The sequence below is a fragment of the Phascolarctos cinereus genome, unplaced genomic scaffold (assembly GCF_003287225.1).
Source record: "Phascolarctos cinereus isolate Bilbo 61053 unplaced genomic scaffold, phaCin_HiC Scaffold_726;HRSCAF=1367, whole genome shotgun sequence".
Classification (NCBI taxonomy): Eukaryota; Metazoa; Chordata; class Mammalia; order Diprotodontia; family Phascolarctidae; genus Phascolarctos; species Phascolarctos cinereus.
This window is the reverse complement of record NW_027556098.1, coordinates 389,135,489-389,155,322: the sequence shown is the minus strand read 5'-3', so window position 1 is coordinate 389,155,322 and position 19,834 is coordinate 389,135,489. Positions and strand designations below refer to the sequence as shown.

The 19,834-nt window shown below is 46.7% G+C and overlaps 1 protein-coding gene across 1 annotated transcript in view; it reads left to right on the top strand.

The window, feature by feature from the left end:
* The window catches only part of PLOD1 (procollagen-lysine,2-oxoglutarate 5-dioxygenase 1), a 41,918-nt gene extending 22,658 nt beyond the window's left edge, over positions 1–19,260 (top strand). Inside the window, 9 exon segments of the mRNA XM_020973672.2 lie at positions 693–797; positions 2,105–2,230; positions 4,243–4,384; positions 6,299–6,412; positions 8,600–8,665; positions 10,188–10,292; positions 13,794–13,940; positions 17,065–17,190; positions 18,278–19,260. Of these exon segments, the coding sequence (XP_020829331.1) occupies positions 693–797; positions 2,105–2,230; positions 4,243–4,384; positions 6,299–6,412; positions 8,600–8,665; positions 10,188–10,292; positions 13,794–13,940; positions 17,065–17,190; positions 18,278–18,433 (1,087 nt within the window). The 3' untranslated portion in view covers positions 18,434–19,260.
* Positions 19,261–19,834: the final 574 nt, after the last annotated feature.

The window sequence follows — 19,834 nt, the reverse complement described above, 5'->3', positions numbered from 1 at the left end:
AGGTCTCGATCCAACTGAGCAATGAACATAGTATCACAAGATGTAGGTCTGTGTGGGAGCTGAAATGTGATTTGTTGGTTAACGTCCTGACTAAAGAACAGGTCACAGAAATAATACTGGACGTCTTTAAAGGTAACAACACTACAATCTAGCAAAAGTAGTCTGTCAAACAGGCATCATAGCTAAGGCAGGGAACTGAGTTTATATTCCTGACAAAAGGAAGAGAAAAACATTCAGAAGAGGAAAGGAAGGAAAGGGAGTAGGGAAGAAGAGGGGAAGAGATGTGAGAAAAAAAGGAATTTAAAATCAGAAGGGACTTGAGAGGCGCAATCCCCTCATTTTACAGATGAGGAAACTGAGGCCCAGAGAAGTTGTGACTTGCCCAAGGAAACATAGGTAATAAGTAGCGTGGCCAGTGAGTTTAAGGAAGAAAGTAGAAGAAAGGAAAGAAAAAAGATGTAAATAGAGAAGATAGAAGAAAGGAAAGAAAAAAGCTATGCTATCAGGAGGGCACCCACAGCAGCCCCTGCTGGCCAGCAGGGCTGGGAGCAGGGCGGGAGGCCACTAGGACCCCAAGGACAGTGACTCAGTGGCAAGTCGTGGCCTCTCCATCGGGGTTAGAGGGGAGGGGGTCTTGGTCTTTCTCTTCCACATCTTTCTCTCCCTGACCTTTGCCTTCTCTCTCCCCATAGGGACATGTGTCGTCAGGACCGAGGCTGTACCTATTACTTGAGCATGGATGCCGAGGTGGCTTTGACCAACCCCGATGCCCTTCGGCTTCTGATTGAGCAGAACAAGTAAGAGATGCCATCCCACCCCCACCCGTCCCTGGGCCCCTGCGCCACACAGGAGCAGGGAGAGAGAGAGAGCAGAGCTATCTGAGCAGCACTGCATCCTCTCCAACATGGTCCTCCCTTGCTACTCCCCAGGCGTCTACCTCCAGGTCTCCCCTGTCTCCCGGAGTCCTAACCCATCTGCTTTTCTCACCTGGGAATTCTCTGTACCAATGAAATCACAGGACCATCTCTAGCTTTTGTATTTTCATTTCTACACCTGTAATTTCCCCCATTAGAATGTAAGATTTCATTTATGCCTTTGTATCCCTATCACCTAGCCTAGTAGGTGCTTAATAAATGCTTATTGATCGATTGATAAGCATTTATTAAGTACCTACTTTGTGACAGCCATTGTATCATCTTCAGAGAGAGATAACTCACAACTGGGAGTATGGGGAAGCCTTTCTGGAGAAGGTGGCATTGAAGCTGAGCTTTATAGATCAGAAGGCAACTCAGAGGCTGAGAGTAGTCTAGACTGAGGGAATTGGGTGTCCACTAAATTTGGCATTGTTACGGTGAGCCCCCAGGAGCAGGGGAGGGGGGAAGGCCACCGGTCACCTAAAGAGGGTGAACCAGCTCAGGTTAGAATGGAGCGGGTTAAGGCTCTCATGACAACCGGAGTGTGGTCAGACCTGTGAGCAGCCCCAGCCCTGGGTGAAATACAGACCTAGGCTTTGAAAAAAAATTGCCTAGAGGACTGGGAGGTTAAACAACTCTGGAAGGATCTCATTTCATGTCATACAGAAATATAAAATATTAATGTTCATATGGGAATATGACACTGTAGGGGGGCATCCCCCTCCTATAAATAATAACTATGCCAACAGATAAGTGAATCTAAATGTAAGGTCATTGCTATCAGCATTGTATTGTAGAAGAGAGACACAGTTGCCAAATGTCTGTATTGATATTTGATGCTCCATGACTCATCCTGACATTACCACCCATTCAGAGCTCAGTCTGGGACAAAAACGTCTTTGCTTCCTGGCCTACATTATTTCTTGCCCGAAGCATTTTGGTGTTATGGTGCTTAGAGATCCCTCGGTGGGAAAGAGCCCAAGGGGTCCCTTGCCATTGGCCCTGTGGGAGTCGGTGGAAGGGCCATGAATGCCTTAGTTATTGCCATGCTGGTGGGGTGGGCCTGGGCGCCACCCCCTTCTGTCTCGGAAGGCTGGCTCTGTCTGCCTCCCATGGAGATGGAGTGGGGTGCTCTGCTTTGTACATGCGTCCTCATCTGTTGAATTCATTCCCCTTTTCCCCCTGCCTAGAGCTGTCATCGCTCCCTTGGTGATCCGTGCAGGGAGGCTGTGGTCCAATTTCTGGGGGGCCCTCAGTGCTGATGGTTTTTATGCCCGCTCCGAAGACTACGTGGACATTGTCCAAGGGCGACGTGTGTAAGTGTCTGCCTCTTGAGCTGTTATCTCATTGAGAGAGGGTGGCTTCTCATTTAAGGGGTGATGAGGGTGTGGTCACCAAACTGCCCTAAGTCTCCATTGCTCTTGTATTTGGCAATGTTTTGGTAAGAGAGATTCAGTCTGTAGAGAAGGAGTAGTAGAGCAGAAAATGCACTGGGTTTGGGAGCAGAACAGCTGTGTGCCCCCAGGCATGTCACTCCCTCTCTCTTAGCCTCAGTTTCTTCATCTGTAAAATAAGGGGTTTGAACTACCATGGAGATCACTAAACCTTTCCAAGGGTGGATGTGGACTTTCCATTCAGGGAGATCCCCAGAAGCAGGATTAGGAGGAGATGTGATATGATGGTATGGGCAGCTTGGTGGTGCAATGGATAGAGAGCTAGGCCTGGAGCCAGGAAGACTCATCTTCCTGAGTTCAAATCTGGCCTCAGACACTTACTAGCTGTGTGACCCTGAGCAAGTCACTTAACCCTGTTTGCCTTGGTTTCCTCATGTGTAAAATGAGCTGGAGAAGGAAATGGCCAACCACCCCAGTATCTCTGCCAAGGAAACCCCAAAGGGGGTCACAGAGTCTGAAAATGACTTAACAACAACATGGTATGATGGAAGTAGTCCTGGCCTTTCCATCTTGGATTCAGATTCCACCTCTGAATCTTAGTAGCTAAGTGAATCTTGGGCAAAGTATTCCCTTCTCTGGACTTCAGTTTCCTCACCTGAAAGTGATCCAGTTGGACTGGATGGCTCTAAGGACCCTTCTGGCTCTAAATCTAGAGTGTTCAAACCAGATTTGAATTCCAGTGGAGTCTTTTACTGTCTTGGGACAAGTCACTCAAATTTGGGTCCTAGCTGGAAGGAACCTTAGCACTCACCCATTCTAACCCTGCCATCTCAGAGATGAGGACAGTGGCACCCAGAGAGGGAGCTGGGTTGTCCAAGGTCACCTAGACAGCGAGCAGCCGTCAGTCCTGCAACTCTGAATGGATGGCACTACTGTGCCTATCTCTCAGCTGCAGTTTTGCGCATCTGTAAAATGGGGATAAGGATAGCTGTACCATCATCTGCTTCCATGGTTGTTGTGAGAAGAATGTTTTGTAAGCCTTGAGATACCTTGAGATGTGGGGTTTTCATCATTGTTGATCACTGTCACAGCTCTGGAGCTGGGACCTCAGAGGCCAAATAGTACAGTCCCCTTTGTTTTACAAATGAGAAAATGGATGTCCAGAGAACTGAGGTCACATAAGGGCATGAGTGTCAGAGTAGGATTTGAATCCAAATCCTCTGATTCCAAATTTGGCATGCCTATTGTACCACTCTCTTCCATGCAAACCTAAGCTGAACCTTGGAGGAAGAGAAAGATCATGGGAGGCAGAGATGAGACAGTATGTCCCAGGCATGGGGGATGGGTTGTATGAATGAATTCAGCCAGGAGATGGAATAGAGAGTTTTGAGTATACCTGGCAGTACAGTTTGGCTGGAATGTAGAATGCATAATAATAACAATAATAGTAGTCGTAGTAATAATAACAATGATAATTACTCCTAATAATACCTAGCATTTATGTAGCATTTTAAGGTTTGCAAAGTGCTTTATAGGTGTTATCTCATTTGATACAATGACCCTATGAAATAGGTGCTGTGATTATTCCCATTTTACAGATGAGGAAACTGAGGCTGAGAGAGGTTAAGTAATGAGCCCAAGGTCACATAGCTAGTAAAAATCTGAGGGAGAATTTGAACTCAGTTCTTCCTGACTCCAAGTCCAATCCTCTACCCCCTGTAGGCTGGCAAAGTAGATTAGAGTCAGATTGTGGAGAGCCTTAAGCCACGCCTAGAGGTCACTAGGTTTTTATATAGTAGGTTTCAGAAGAGGGGAGTGTAGTAGTGGTCACTGGGGGTCTTGTCCTAAGATTGGAGATTGTGGTATCATGAGGCATTCCCCTCCCCCCCCACCTCTCTTGCCCCCAACTTTGACCAGTCTGCTTCCACTCCTAGTGGCGTCTGGAATGTCCCCTACATCTCCAATATCTACCTGATCAAAGGAAGCACCTTGCGGGGCGACCTAAGGGAGAAGGACTTGTTTCACAGCAGCAAACTGGACCCTGACATGGCTTTCTGCACCAATGTCCGCGAGCAGGTCAGTCTCAGGCATGGGAGGAAGGTAGTGGGAGACCTGCAGTTCACATCTGGCCTCAGACACATAATACTTCCTAACTGTGTGACTCTGGGCAAGTCACTTAACCCCAATTGCCTTACCAAAAAAAAAAAAAAGAAGAAGACCCCTTCGCTCCCTTCCAGCTGTATTGAATTAGAAAGCACTTGGAGTTGGGAGCCCTGAGCTCTGTCCAGGAAAACCTGGATTTGGATCCTGCCATGTGACCTCAGGCAAGTCTCTCAATAAGACTCAGTTTCCTCATCTGTTAAAAGGGAATAATAATAGGACCTGCCTTACAGGGTTGTTGTGAGGATCCAATTCAATAAACATTTATTAAGTGCCTACTGTGTTGCAGGAACTGGGGAGGTGATTAATAAAAAAGAAAGAAAGTCCCTGTGATCTCAAAGAGCTTACAATCTAAAGGGGAAAAGGAGACAGGAAAGCGGAGTGAGGGGGTGGGGTAGGCAAACCAGAGGTGCCCAGCCAGGGGCATCTTGTTCCATGGCACTGAAGCCGGGCAGAGCCACAGATGCCAAGTGCAGCGATCTGAGAGTCCAGTTCCGGCCCTCTATAAAGGAAGGCACTGGGAGGAGTTTGGTACCAAGCCCTCCAAACAGAGGGGAGGTGGAGGGAGGTGGTGTCAACTAAGGCTTGAGTTAGCTGCCTGGTGGTGAGTTTAGAAGGGATGAGCTGGTCCTGGGAGGGGCATCTTGTTTCTTGGAGCTGAAGCCAGGCAGGGCAGCAGATGCAAAGTGGAGATAGGATCAGATGGGATAATATAGGTAAAATACCTTGCAAACCAGAACAAATATCATAGAACTGGCTGAGGGACCCTGGCCAAGTTATTTAACCCACATTCTCAAAGATATAGAGATAATTGCAGAGAAGATGCCTTCCTGTATTGATAAAGGGAATTTCCTCATTAGGAAGCTCTTCATACTAGTGAAATCACAGATCCAGACTGTATCCTCATATAAATATGAATTGTTGTTGTTATGATTATCATTACAGGGCTGTTGTTAAGATCCAGTGTATGAACAATATGTAAAGCCCTCCTACAAAAATGTCAGCTATAATCATGACTGTTCATGAGTCTTAAGGTCTAGGATTCTAAAGTTACCGTTGTAACTCACATTTATTCGGTGCTTTGAGGTTTGCCAAGTTTGATAGATTAACCCACTGGATCCCTCACAACACGTCTTTGGAGTAGGTGCTGTGAGACAGATAAAGCATTTATGAAGTGTTCACTCTGTGCCGGCAATGTGCTACATGCTGGGAACTCAGTACAAGTAATCTAGACAGCTTCTGCCTTCAAGAAGCTTACATTCTAATAGAGGAAGGCGACAGGTTGGGGGAGCCAGGAAGAGCATGGTATCTGAGTTGTGGTAGGGCGTGGCTATGGTCACAAAGTGGCATGGAGGCCTGTTTCCAGAGCATGCCTATCAGAACTTGGGGTCGTAGGGGCTAAGTCTGGCGGTATGGGGGGGAGGGAAGATGACTATGGGTGGAAGATAAGGAGCATGGGGAGAAGATACCTGTCAAGGGCGTTAGAACTCATGCCAACTCTGGGTACCTATGGTGCAGCTAGGTGGCGCCATAGTGTATAGAGTGCCAGGCCCAGAGTTGGGAAGATGAGTCTTCCTGAGTTCAAATCTAGCCTCATTCACTTACTAGCTGTGTGACCCTGGGCAAGTCACTTCACCCTGTTGGCCTCAGTTTCTTCATCTGTAAAATGAGCTGGAGAAAGAAATGGCCAACTGCTCCAGTATCTTTGCCAAGAAAAACCCAAATGGAGTCTCAAAGAGTTAGACGAAACTGAAATGACTGAACAACAACAGGGGACATCTATGGTCATTCTGGGGGCAAAAACCCACTTTGTCCTTTTCTGTCTTGCAGAAAGTCTTCCTGTTTGTGACCAATCGGCATTCCTTTGGCCACCTGCTGTCTGTGGACAATTACCAAACAACTCACCTGCACAATGACCTCTGGGAGATCTTCAACAACCCAGAGGTAAGAAGAGGATCAGAGCAGGACCAAAAAGAGGGATGCCATGGATTGGACCCTTTCCCCTTTCACACACATACACACACACACACCACACACACATTAGCCAACTCAATCTCCCTAGTGCCCACTTTCCTCTTCTGTAAAAGTGAAAGGGTTGATTCAGGATAATGTGATTTTCCTTCTAGCTTTCATAAGGCTAGGAGCTCTGAAAGGGAAACAGAGGCAGAAAGAAGGTGGGTTACCAGCTTGCTGGTTGGAGACACAACCTGGTCAGCTTCTGAGGAAGAGCCAGTGTTAGAGTCTTACTTTGTTTCCCCCGGGAGGTGCCCAACTCTGCCAGTCAGATAGTCAAACATTTATGAAGCACATACTCTGTGCCAGGCACTGTGCTAAGCACTAGAACTACAAAAAGAAGCAAAGGACAGTCCTTGCCCTCAAGGATCTCACAGTCTAACAGTGCGGACAACAAGCAAACAAATGTGTCCAAACAAGCTATGTGCAGGATCATTAGGAAATCATTACAAGAGGGAAGGCACTAGAATTAAGAGGGTTGGCGAAAGGCTTCCAGTAGCAGATGGGATTTTAGGTGGGGCTTGAAGGAAGCCAGGAGGCAGAGATGTGGAGGGAGAGCAGCCCCATGCCCACATGGGGGACAGCCAGAGAAAATGCCTGGGGCCAGGCAATGGAGTGTGTTGTTCATGGAACAGCCAGAAGGCTGGTGTCACTGGATCTAAGAGCACGTGGTGGGGTGTGAGGCTTAAGAACGCCAGGAAGGTGTTAGGAGGGGGCTAGGTTATGAAGGGCATTGAATGCCAAGTGGAGTGTTAGAGTCTCACTGGAGTCTATTGAGTAGGGACGTGACATGGTCAGCCCTGCGCTTTAGGAAAATCACTTTGGTGACTGAATGGAGGATAGATTGGAGTGGGGACAGACTTGAGGTAGGAAGACCCAACAGAAGTCTAGGTGAGAGGTTCTGGGGGCCCAAAGTAAGGGTAACTGAGGATTGAGAAGGGGAAGGATGGGAGAGATGTTGTGGATTCAGAAACAATAAGGTTTGACAACTGATTAGAAATATGGGGTGAGAGGGAGTGAGGAGTCTAGGATAATGCCTTAACCTTAGTGCCTTTCCATTTACTAATTATCTCCAGGTAATCCTGTGTGTGTCTTGTCCTTGTATGTCTTGTATTTGTCTTGCTGCTTCAAGCCCCAAGGATAAGAATATGTCACTGAGAACTGAAGCTTGCCTGGGATGGGTTATGCCGTGACTCCTGGGCCATGGCCTAAGAGTGAGTCCTGTGGCCCATGATTCTTGGTCCTTAACAGACTTTCCAGAAGCTTGCTGAAGTGCCACAATCAGAACAGATTGACCTGGCAGTTAGGAACCTTTGGCAGAGTCCATGGGTGGGGGTGCCTTTGGGCTGTGGGTTACTACTATGGATAGTAGCATAAGCACGCCACCCCAAGCAGGAGAGGAAGGCTGCTTTTCTTTTGGGGGATGGATCCTGAGCAAAATCAGTGGCTACTGGAGTTGGTTTGGGGAAGAGTTTCCTGCCCTACCTTCCTTGTGTAGATGGCAAAATTCCACTGTCTGATCAGTCCGTCCCCTTCCCCCTGGCCAGGAGGTAAGGCCTCTTCTTGGATTTTTTGTTGGGTTATGGTGTCTCTTTAGATACTTGTAGAGCTGTATAAAGTGGAACTTGGATTTCCCTGGTCTGGTTCTAGGATTCTAGGGGCCAGTGTTGTCCACAGATAAGCTGTCTTATCACACTAAACAAGAAACCAGGGCATTTTTGCTAATTTGTTGTTTAATTATTTGCTGTTAATCATTATATGTGCCATCATTGCAGGAGATTATGGGATAGTCTCTAATGAACTGTTTTTTAGCAGCCAAAACAAAACATAGTTGTTTGCATGTTGGCTCCCCTGTTAGACTGTAAGCCCCTTGAGGGCAGGGACTGTCTTTTTGCCTTTCTTTGTATCCGCAGTTCTTAGCACAGTGCCTGATACATAGTATGAGCTTAATAAAAGTTGACTGACTGACTTGACTCACTAATGCCAAGGTTACAGACTTTGGAAGAATGGTGGGCTTAAGTTGGGCTAGACATCCATGAGGTGCCTTCCGATCCTGAAATTCTTTGATGCCGGGAAAGCGCTCAGAAATGTTAAAAAGCATGGCTTCTCTCACCATAGGACTGGAAGGAGAAATACATCCATGAGAACTACACAGAGGCCCTCAAAGGGAAGTTGGTGGAGACGGTAAGAGAGCCTCAGGGTGTGGGAGGGAGCAGCTGTGCAGAGGGAGGGGGAGGCGAGCGGTTGCCGGGGAGATGTTTTGGACTCTGAGCCTGCACAGATGTGCCTTCCTATTTTGTCCTGGCTGGGAACCGACCTCTGGGGGTGAGGGCGCTGCTGGGGTCAGAAGAACAGCAGGATCCTGTCACCAGGGATGGCCCAGCTGATGGGGCCAAGCTTCTTGGTCTGTAGGAATTCAGCCCAGTTCTTCTTTCTACCCTGCCCACTCCCAGCTAGAATTAGAGTTCAGTCAGGTCTGGAGGGCTGTCCCCATCACATTACCGGGAGGCTTCCCAGACGTGGTTTCTGAGCAGAATGGATGGCCATGGCATGGTTTGGGGAATAAGTGGGAAGACGGCATTCTGGGAAAGAACTAGAGCCTTCTCTGACCAGTATGGGCCTCCCCAAAGGGTCCCCCTTGCCACAGCCCCATGAGAAGCTTGAGGCTTAGGAAAGTTATATTCTAAGACAGGGAGAGGGTGACTGGCAGGGCTGTGCCCAGGCAGGGAGGCGGTGTGGACAGGGACAAGCAAGAAAGAATGGAAAAAAGGAAGAAAGCAAGTGTATCAATCCCTGTGCCTAAATTATCCCTTTCCTCCTGTTCCCTTCACTCATCCTGACATTCCACTCCCACACCTTCTTCCTCTCCCCCACTCCCTCTCTCCCTCCCCTCCTCTGTCCCTCTCTCCTTTTCTCTTTCCCTCCATCTCTCTCTGTCCTCTCCCTCTCCTGTTTCTCTCTTTCTTTTTCTCTTTTTCTCCCTCCCTCCCCTTCTCTCTCCTTCCCTCTGTCCCTCTCTACTTCTCTGTTTCCCTCCATATTTTTCTCTCCTCTCCCTCCCTCTCTTTCTTTTTATCTTCTTCTCCTTCTCTTCCCCAGGCCTCAGTCTCTGCCCCTGATCATAGCTGTAATTTTAAGCATAGATCTAATCATGTCACCTCTCCTGCCCCAAATCCTCAGTGGCTCCCTAAATCTTACCATGTAAAGTTCAGAGTCTTCTGCCTAACATTCAAGGCCTTCCATAATCCAGCACCACCCTACCTTCATGTTGATTCACCTCTGAACATGCTACACCCCAATCAGTGGACGACCCCCTGTCCCCTGAACACACTCTGTGTTCTGCCTTCATGCCATGAGTAGGCCAGTCTCCTATGCCTAGAACGTCCTTGCTCCTTCCCTTCCCATGTTGAGCTCCTGTCTAGTGCACATGCCAAATGCCCCCTGCCTGATTTAGTAGCCCTTCCTGGACCCTTCCCCCAGGGACTCATACAGCCCTCTGTTTGTTTCTCTCTGATAAACTCAGAATAAATGACCTATGTATAGCATTGGTGTGTATACCTGTCCATTACTGGACTTCAGTTCCCAGAGAGCAGTCAGCCTCTGAGCTAAACTTTGTATGTCCCCAAGAGCCTAGCACCGTGCTCTGTACACAGCAGGTGCTTAATAAATGTTTATGGCTGCTGTTGGTGGGTCCTGTCTCCCCTAGCCCTGTCCAGATGTGTACTGGTTTCCCATCTTCACGGAAACGGCCTGTGATGAGCTGGTGGAGGAGATGGAGCACTTTGGCCAGTGGTCGGCTGGTGACAACAAGGTGAGGGACATCTGTTTTCTCTCTCCAGGGGAACACTTCTCCCAGTCCAGGTCACTAAGTCAGCATAGGTATTGAGAGGGCAGGTACGGAGGCTGAGCAGGGGCAGATGTCTAAGGACGCTGACAGTATAGAGGAAGAGCATTGGGCCTGGCAGGGAGGGAGAGGGGTGGGGCCGTCTCCGCCAGCTGCCTTATTGTTTTCACAGCAAGTTTTGCCCATTCTTCCTAGCTCTGGGAGCAGCCTTCTTCTTCTTCTTCTTCTTTTTTTTTTTGGCAAGGCAGTTGGGGTTAAGTTACTTGCCCAGGGTCACACAGCCAATAAGTGTCAATGTCAAGTGTCTGGTCTGAGACCACATTTGAACTCAGGTCCTCCTGACTCCAGGGGCGGTGCTCTATCCACTGCGCCACCTAGCTGCCCCTGGGAGCAGCCTTCTTAAAAAAAATTCTATTGATACTTTTTGCTTTTATATCACCTTCATTTTCAAATATAAACTCTTTTTCTGCCCTCCCCCAAAGCTGTTTTAAGTGTAGATGACCACTATGGATTATCAGAAGGACAGTTCCCTCAGTTTGGGGTGGAAGGCTCATAATCTGGAGCTCTGGATTTCTTTTCCAATCATGCTTTGTCATGCAAACTGACAAAGTTATGTAAATCTTCCTATGTATTCATATTAGCACATAGCACATAGAATGTTAGTACTAGACAGGAATGTGAATTGTCAGAGCTGAGAGAATCCTTTTGTGGTTCAGACATTTCAGACATGTCTGACTCTGTGACCCCATTTTGTGGGTTTCTTGGCAGGGATACTGGAGTGGTTTGCCATTTCCTTCTCTAACTCATTTTACAGATGAGGAAACTGAGGCAAACAGGGATGAGTGACTTGCCCAGGGTCACCCAGCTAATAGGTATCTGAGGTCAGATTTGAACTCAGGAAGATGAGTCTTCCTGACTCCAGGCCCAATGCTCTGTGCCACCTACCTGCTCCAGGACAGAGTCATCAGAAACAAAAAATTCAGAGCCAGAAGGGATTGTAGAACATGAATTGTTAGATCTGGGAGGAATCTTAGAACACGGACTGTCAGAACTGGAAGGAAGCTTAGAACATGGAATGTCAGAAATGAGGACTTAGAAAACAATATCGGAGCTGGAAGAGACTTTACAATATGGAATGTCAGAGCTAGAAAGAATCTTAAAACATCAAAAATCAGAGCTGGGGATGCACCTCAGACTACAGAATGCTAAATCTAGGAGGTCCCTTAAAACATGGAATTAGAAGGAGCCTTCTAAAAAAATAAACCTATCCCTATCATCTTACTGTTTTTGTCCAAACAAAATTGATTTATTGAAAAAGGCGTGAATACGATTGAGAGGAATGTGCGTCAGGAGAAGCAGCTAAGCAATGCAAATGCAGTATTTGTGGTTAAGGCCAGGTGTTCTTAATCCGGGGTTGGTGAACTTGTTTTTTAAAAAAAAAATTTGATAACTTAATTTTAATAATTTGTTTCCTTTGTAATTCTCTGTATTTTATTCATTTAAAAACAACAGTTTGAGAAGGGGTCAATAGGCTTCACTGGACATTGCCAGAAACGGCCATTGCACAAGATTCAGATTCTCTATTTTAGATTTAAAGATCCTTAGATTTGGAGTCTGAGGATCCAGGTTCAAGTTCAGACTTTGCCATTTAGTTCCTGTGTGACCTTAGATAAGCACTTAACCTCTGTTGGTCTCAATTCCCTTCCAGTTCTACATCTATGATCCTACCTGGTTACTTCCATTCTGAAAGATTTTCAATCCAATAAACAAACAGCTTGGGGTATAATAAGAATAATAATAATAGCTAGCATTTCTATAGCAGTTTAAGGTTGGCAGAGTCCTTTTACTTGCTCTCATTGGCTCCTTACAACAGCCTTGGGAGCTAAGTGCTATTATTATCCCCATTTACAGATGAAGAAACTGAGACTTGAGAGAGGTGATGTGCTCTGAGACATTCATCTAGTGAGTGTCCAAGGCAGGATTTGAACTCAGATCTTCTTGATTCCAGATCTAGGGCTCTATCCACTGCACCACCTAGTTCCCAAAGCTAGGTGTGGTGGAACCTCACCACAACGTAGACATTTAATCAGAAAAGACAAAACTGAGCACTCAGGGCTCTGAGGATAGTTGTTTTGTTTTGTTTTGTTTAGCTTTTTTATTACTCTTTTTTTTTTTAAGATCACCATAGTTCCTCACTACAGCATCCGTCCCCTTACTCTTCCCAGAGCACCATCCTATGTAACAAATTGTATTTTTTAAGACAAAAAGAAAGAAAAAGACACTTCTTTGCTTCCATCTCTCTTCTTTCAAGCCCGGCTCATTCTTGATAATTTTGCAACATTTACTTTTGATTTTTTTTGTGAGTGAGTGTGTGTGTGTGTGTGTGTGTGTGTGTGTGTGTGTGTGTTGTGTGTGTGGTTCGCTCTCTGTTTACATTGTTGCAACCGTTGTGTCTATTTTTTTGTTGGCTTTGCACTATGTAGCTCTTTCCAGGCTTCTCTGTGTTCATCCCATACACTGTTTCTTAGAGCACCAGCATTACTATTCTGTTACACTCGTGTGCCACAATTGGTCTGGCCTTTCTCCACCTGATGGGCCTCCACTTTCCTTCCAGTTTTCTGCTATCACAAAAAGTGCTGCTATAAATATTTTAGTGTAGACTTTCTTGGGGACTTTCTTCTTATCGATGGCCTCCTTGGGGAGGCTAAGAAGAGTCTGAGGGTGGATTTGAACTCAAGGCCATTCTGACTCCAAGTTTGGCATACCCACTATGCCAAATAGCTGCCTCTCACCGGCTGCTTGAGCTTTTGGTTTCACTGAATTATGGCGGGTGGGAACTGGCTCTATTTGCATCATAGCAGATAGAGGGGCTTCACTGTGATACATTTCCTTATGTGTGGTCCCTTCTTGGAGATGAAAGGCACTTAGAATAAGGCATACTGAGGACTTCCATAATGAAATATCCTCCCCAGACTCTAATCTTTCCTAGCTTCAATTTCCTCATCTGTACAATGGGGATGATAATACTGCCTACCTCACAGGGTTGTTATGAAGATCAAATGAGATAATATTTGTAAAGCGCTTTGTAAACCTTAAAGTGCTATGTAAATGCTGGCTATTATTATTTCTGCTCCCAGCCTTTAGAAACACATGACAAATCAGTAAAGATAATATGTAGGGGAACTAAATGTGTCTGTCTACATGGACATGCATGTAAGTCTCCTGACTATCAGATTTGACCTCTGTATACTACTCTAGTCCAGTGTGAGATCGTTGAACCTAGCCAAACCTTGATTGTCATTAGTAACTGTTAGATGCTTTGAGATCTGTGGAAAAGGTGGAGTCTAGACGTGTAGGCATTGATTTGGTCACTGTGCAAAAAACACAAGTGCCACTCTCAAAGTACAGGGGAGTATTGGGGTTTATTTTAATTGGGCTAACTGGTATCCTCTGGTAACTGAATTCCAGGACAGCCGAATTCAGGGTGGCTATGAAAACGTCCCAACGATTGACATCCATATGAACCAGATCAAGTTTGAGAGAGAATGGCACAAGTTCCTGGTGGAATACATCGCCCCCATGACTGAGAAACTCTACCCAGGATACTACACCAGGGTAAGAACACCTGTCAGGCCCTGACCAGGAAGGACGGCCCTAGCTGGGGCCCAAGAATCTGCCAAGCTGCTGGGGAGTCCTCAAGGGGGGAGAGAGCTGGGTACTGGGCCCCCAGGTAGAATTCCCCCGCTCTCCAACCCAGGCCAAGCAATGAGAAGGGGTATGGCTCCTGATGGTCCCCCCCTTCCAGGAAAATAAAAGCAAGTCAGCTCTTTTCAGTATTCTGCTGACTGTGCACAGACCCAAGGATGAAGGGGGGCTTCTGGATGACAACAAAGATACCTGAGTTTCCCCTTCAGGATGGGGATGCCCCCTGACTGACTCAGCATTGAGGCTGAGAACAATTTCCTTGGTCTGACCCGCTATTTGAAAAACTTACCCTTGAATCCAGCCATCTTTAGTTAAAGTGGCTCTAAAATCAGTCTGAGAATCTTCTCAATTAGATAATTAATATGCCATTTCCCCCTTTTTAAGAAAGTTTTCTTAACGCCTTTCTTAACCTATCATTTCCTGATATAAACGTTCTACCGCTAGCCATTCCTTTTAACAAAGAAAAATAGCCAAAGAAAACCAACCAGGAACAGACACTATTCCTGATGGTGTATGCAGCATTCTTCACCTATAGCCCACCACCTCTCTACTTGAGAGGAGGGAGGACACACCAGTGTTTTTATTCATGCATTTCTTTATTGAGTACTCTATTTGGTGTCCAGTCGGCCACAGTATTCCAAGGAATATCATGATACAGAAGACCAGGCCCTTGGGGATTTTACAGTATCATTGAAACAAGGCATAAATAATTGAATACATGAATGAATAACATCAGTAGCTAACCAACAGTTTGGAACATTACAAGGCTATCTATCTATCAGTGCTAAGTGCCAAATGAGTTATTTAAATAGGTATCGTAAATTTGAAAAAAGAGGACTTTTTTCATCCCATTTCCCCCCAGGTCATGTAGAGAGTTGACTTAATCAAAGGTTTGTTAGGGTTTTTTTTAAATTATTGGCCCAGTGCCTTGCATATAGAAAATGCTTAATAAATGTGCTTCATCTCTAAAAGGAAAGGAATGGCCTGGATGACCTCAAAGGACTAGCTCTAAATCTTCTTGGGGGCTGATTTGGCTTGAATTGAATTTTCCATTCACACAACCCCATCTCTTGGGCTATGCTTATTTCCAAGGCTGATTGTCTGTGCTACCTCAGGAAGGAGAGCATGACACCGTCCTAGGGGGAATGATGCTGCAGTCTTAGCCGCCTGGTACATGAGTGAAGAGATGAAGTGGAGAAGAATCAGACTTCTTCATTAGAATGTCATCACATGCCAGGAAGTCAGTAAGGCCTGGGAGGATTAAGCAAGCCAGCCTCTCTGCAATTCAATTCAGTTCAGCAATTGGGTGGCGGTTTTTTTAAAGGTTTTTAAGACATCACCTAAATTTTCCTCAGTATCTGTCTTCTTCCCTTGTTCCAGTGACCCATATTTTTTAAAGAATATTTTTAAAGAAAACATTTTTAAATGACAATATTTTAAAGAAAAAAAATTAGCAAAACATATCAATACATCAAAAAATCTGACAGTCTATACAGTGTTCCATACCTGTGGATTTTCCACTTCTGCAAAGCAGTAGGGGGTGGTATCTTCTCTTACCTCTTCCTTGGGGCCGTGTTCATCAGTTTTTAATTAAGCACCTCCTATATGCCAGGCATGGTGTGCTAGGAGCTGGGGATCTAAAGAAAAGAAAACAAAATTGTCATTCTACTGGGGTATGCTAAAATACAGACAGAGAGAGTACTAAGAAGCTGGGGAATCGGAGAAGGCTTCATGGAGAAGGTGGCACTTGAGTTAGGAAGAAAAGGAGCCTGTAAGTCAGCAATCCTGTCTGTGATACATACTAGGGGATACAGTGATAGGGAAAAGGCCAAGCTATCCGTGAGTGCTGGCCTTTGTGAATGAGCCCAGAAAGGCAGCAAGGGAAATGGAGAGTTGGGATGACAACTAGCAGAGCACTTTTGCTGTACCATAAAATTCACAGAGGTGTGTCTAGGTGGTGCAGTGGATAGAACACCAGGCCTGGAGTGGGAGAAGATCTGAGCTCAAATCTATCCGCAGAGGCTTATTAACTATGTGACCTTGGACAAGTCACTTAACCCCTGTTTACCTTAGTTCATCTGTAAAATGGGAACACACCAGAGAAGGAAATGGCAAACCACTCCAGTATCATTGCCAAGAAAACTCCACGGACGTAGAGTCAGACATGACTGAACAACAAGAAGAATTCACCGAAGGCAGTGATAGGAAATCCTCCAGAGGGGCAGGCTATCACCAGATCAGGTCCTTACATGCCAGGCTCCTCCAGCTTCACCTCCTCCCATCCAGGCTCTTCTGGCTCCTGTGCAAAGGGCCAGCATGGGGCTGCCCCACCCCAGCTCCTTTGTGGCAGTGGCTCCTAGGGTCCATTTAGGGAGAAAGCAGGTTAGTCATTCTCCCCAGCTGTAACTCTCTGAGCTTCCTCTGAGAAATGCTGGTTTTATCTAAACCTTCTTGAGTCTGTTTCTGTCCGCAAAGTCATGCCACCTGTCCGAGCCCTGAGGGCTAGGGCTCATTCTCATTTGGGAGAAGCATGAATTCTTCCTATTTGTCTGAGAGCCCCCTCTTTTCAGTAGCCGGGATTTCCGCGATACTGGGATTTGGAGTGCCCCCCCTGCAGCACATGGCCACTAGGCATAGGCGTTCTGAACCCTGACTCGGGGCTTCCCAGAGCTCAGACATTATTTTATCTCCCCAGTTAGAAGGTCCCTCCTGGAAGGGATGGACTGTTTGATTTTTTTTTCCCTGGTGCCTTGAGAATAATAGGCACTTAATAAATGTTTGTTGATTTACTCATTATTGCAAGGATCTGTATAGGTGGTATGGAGGAGGTCTTTGTGGTCATTAACATTTCTGCCCCTGCCCTCTCCCCTACCTCCTGTAGAGCCCCCACTAGAAATGTCTGTTGACTGAATTAGGACACGTTCACTCTGCAAAAGTCAACATGTGACCAAGGGGACCATGGAGCCTACTGAAGGAACTGTGCCTAGGACTGGGTTAATGAGTAGTGCTTTCTCTCTTTTGCCCTCACCCCCAGGCCCAGTTTGATCTGGCTTTTGTGGTCCGCTACAAGCCAGATGAGCAGCCCTCCCTGATGCCACACCATGATGCATCCACCTTCACCATCAACATCGCCCTCAATAGGGTGGGCGTGGATTATGAGGTGAGAGCTTCCTGCAGTCATAGCCCCTGGTGGGAAGGTACTAGTATTAGAGGTCCATCAGAATATAGCTTCAGACACAGGATGTATGGGCAAGAGATACTTGGAGACCTATCCCAGATAAGGGCAGAGAAATCCAAAGTAGACTGGGTACAGAAAGGCTGGGAGTAATGGCCCTGAGTGGGATCAACCGGGGAGGAAAAAAGGCAACATGTCAGAGTGGATGAAGGGGCCACCTTTGGAGCAGCAAGTCCTGTCCATGATCCCTACTGACTCTGTGACCCTGGCAGATCTCTGGGGGCAGCTAGTTGGCACATGGATAGAGCCCATGATGTGGAGTCATGAAGACCTAAATTCAAATCCTTCCAAAGACACTTACCTGTATGACCTTGGGCAAATCCCTTAATTTCTCTTTGCCTTATCTGTAAAATGGGCATAATAACCAGCTCCTACCTCCCAGGCTGGTTGTGAGGACTAAATAAATTAATATATGTGAAGCTCTTTGCACACCTTAAAATGCCATCCAAATTAGAGTTATTATTATCATCATTTAATTACTACCACTACTTAATCTCTCAGTGCCCTTGGCAATTCTCTTAAGACTAAATTACTGGTGAGTTGTCTATCTGCCCCCACTGAGAGTTCCCTACTAGTGGAATTGCAGGTCAGGACCCTCCTATCCTCCCCCCCAAAAAAACCCATGAGGGCTTTCTAGAGGGAGGAAGGTAAAGGCAAGGGTTTGGAGAGAGCGGCTGGAAAATTGGGGAAATGTGGGTGGTGAGCTGGTGGGTCAGCAGCCCAGAAAAAGGGTCTGAGCACCCTATGCTTCTGAGCATCTCTTCAGTGGTCTCTTGCTCTAACTAGTCACACTGGTTGGCTTGTGAAGTTATAGCCAAAGGCTATGGGGTTTCAGAGGAGGGAGGGATCACTGACGCCTGTGATAGATGGTCAGCAGCATTCTTGGAGGGGGCCCTGTGATGGATAGTCAGGATAGCCACATTCTTGGAGGAGGTGAGACTTGAGATAGACCTTGAAGAAGGGTTTGGATTGGAACTTCTTTCCCCATTGATCTCCATCTTGTGTATCCTAGGGAGGAGGCTGCCGGTTCATCCGCTACAATTGTTCCATTAGAGCCCCCCGAAAAGGATGGACCCTCATGCATCCGGGCCGACTCACCCATTACCACGAAGGGCTCCCCACCACCAGAGGAACTCGATACATCGCTGTCTCTTTTGTCGATCCTTAAGAGCCCAGACTTTGTCACTGTGGACCTTTCCCCTTTTCTGACCAGGCCAGGGGTCCTCCTTGACTGACCCTTGGCCAACTTCGGCTGAGCCTCAGAGCTCTTCTTGTCCTTCTTTGAGACTAAAAGCCCAGGATGGGAATCGGAGTGGATTGCCTCCCACCCAGTGCTCACATCATTTTCCACAATGCTGTGGCCTGTTGGCTTTGGGAGATACCCTTTGCCTTAACGACTGCCCTTCCCCAGCATTGTCTTCCTGAGATGCTTTCCTCCTGCACCTTAGGAATCAAGTATCCCCCCAACACTGTGGGGACACTGTGGAACTGAGCAGACTCTGAGAAGTAGACCCCAGAGCTGAGCTAAGGCCAAAAAGGGAGCTCTCAGATCAGGACAGAACGTTGGAGGATCCCCGCACCTGAGCACTGCTGTCTTCTTCACGTTCTCCCCTCCCAGCTCAGTCAGCCTGGTCCTCAGACTTCCTGCTTCCCATCACAGACCAAATCTGATGTGTAGCATCAAACCCATCTTTAGATCTCTTGCCCAAGGATGGGCCCAAGTGTTTACCCCCACAACAGCCTTTGCCAGGATCAGGGAGACAGGCGAGGAATCTATTTATGTTTCAGATTGGTCCCTGCATTGGCTGGTCAGCCTCTGAAGAATGGGGGACCAGGGCTGGTATTCACACATACACACACACACACACCACACACACACACACACACACACACACGCATAGGGCTGCATTTTCATTCACCAGCTGGCTCTTTGGCCAAGATGGACAGTTCGAAACAAGAGTTTTTAACATTAAAACTTAACAAAACAACCAATAATGAGATGATCTGAGAGTGCATATGTATATGTGTGTTTTGGGGGTGTTACTTTTAGAGGGCCTCAGCAGGGCAGCTAGGTGGCGCAGTGGATAGAGTACCAGACTTAGAGTCAGAAGGACCTGAGTTCAAATGTGACCTCAGACCAGACACTTGACACTTACTAGCTCTATGACCCTGAGCAAGTCACTTAAAATAAATAAATTAGTAAATAAAATAAAGGGCCTCAGCTAGGCAGTTAAAGAAGCAGCTGTTGCTATGCTGGGGAGTTAGGGACATTCAGAGGAAGTCTTTAATCCCACAAGGTTGACCTCAGGGAACGCAGCCATTCCCCAGAACAATCCTTGGCACTGATGTCAGAGACAGGATGTTATTGCGTTGACTGAATAATTAAATTCAGCTGATAGGGAGGTACCATCTGCTAGTTTCCTGTCTGTAAAGCTGAGGGTGGAGGTGGCCTAAAGGGTCCTACGGTCCCTCTCAGTTTTTGTTCGGTGATGCTGTAAATCACGTCACTGCCTTGGGCCTCAGCTTCCTCATCTGTAAAATATAATAATAATAGCATTTCTGTGGTGTG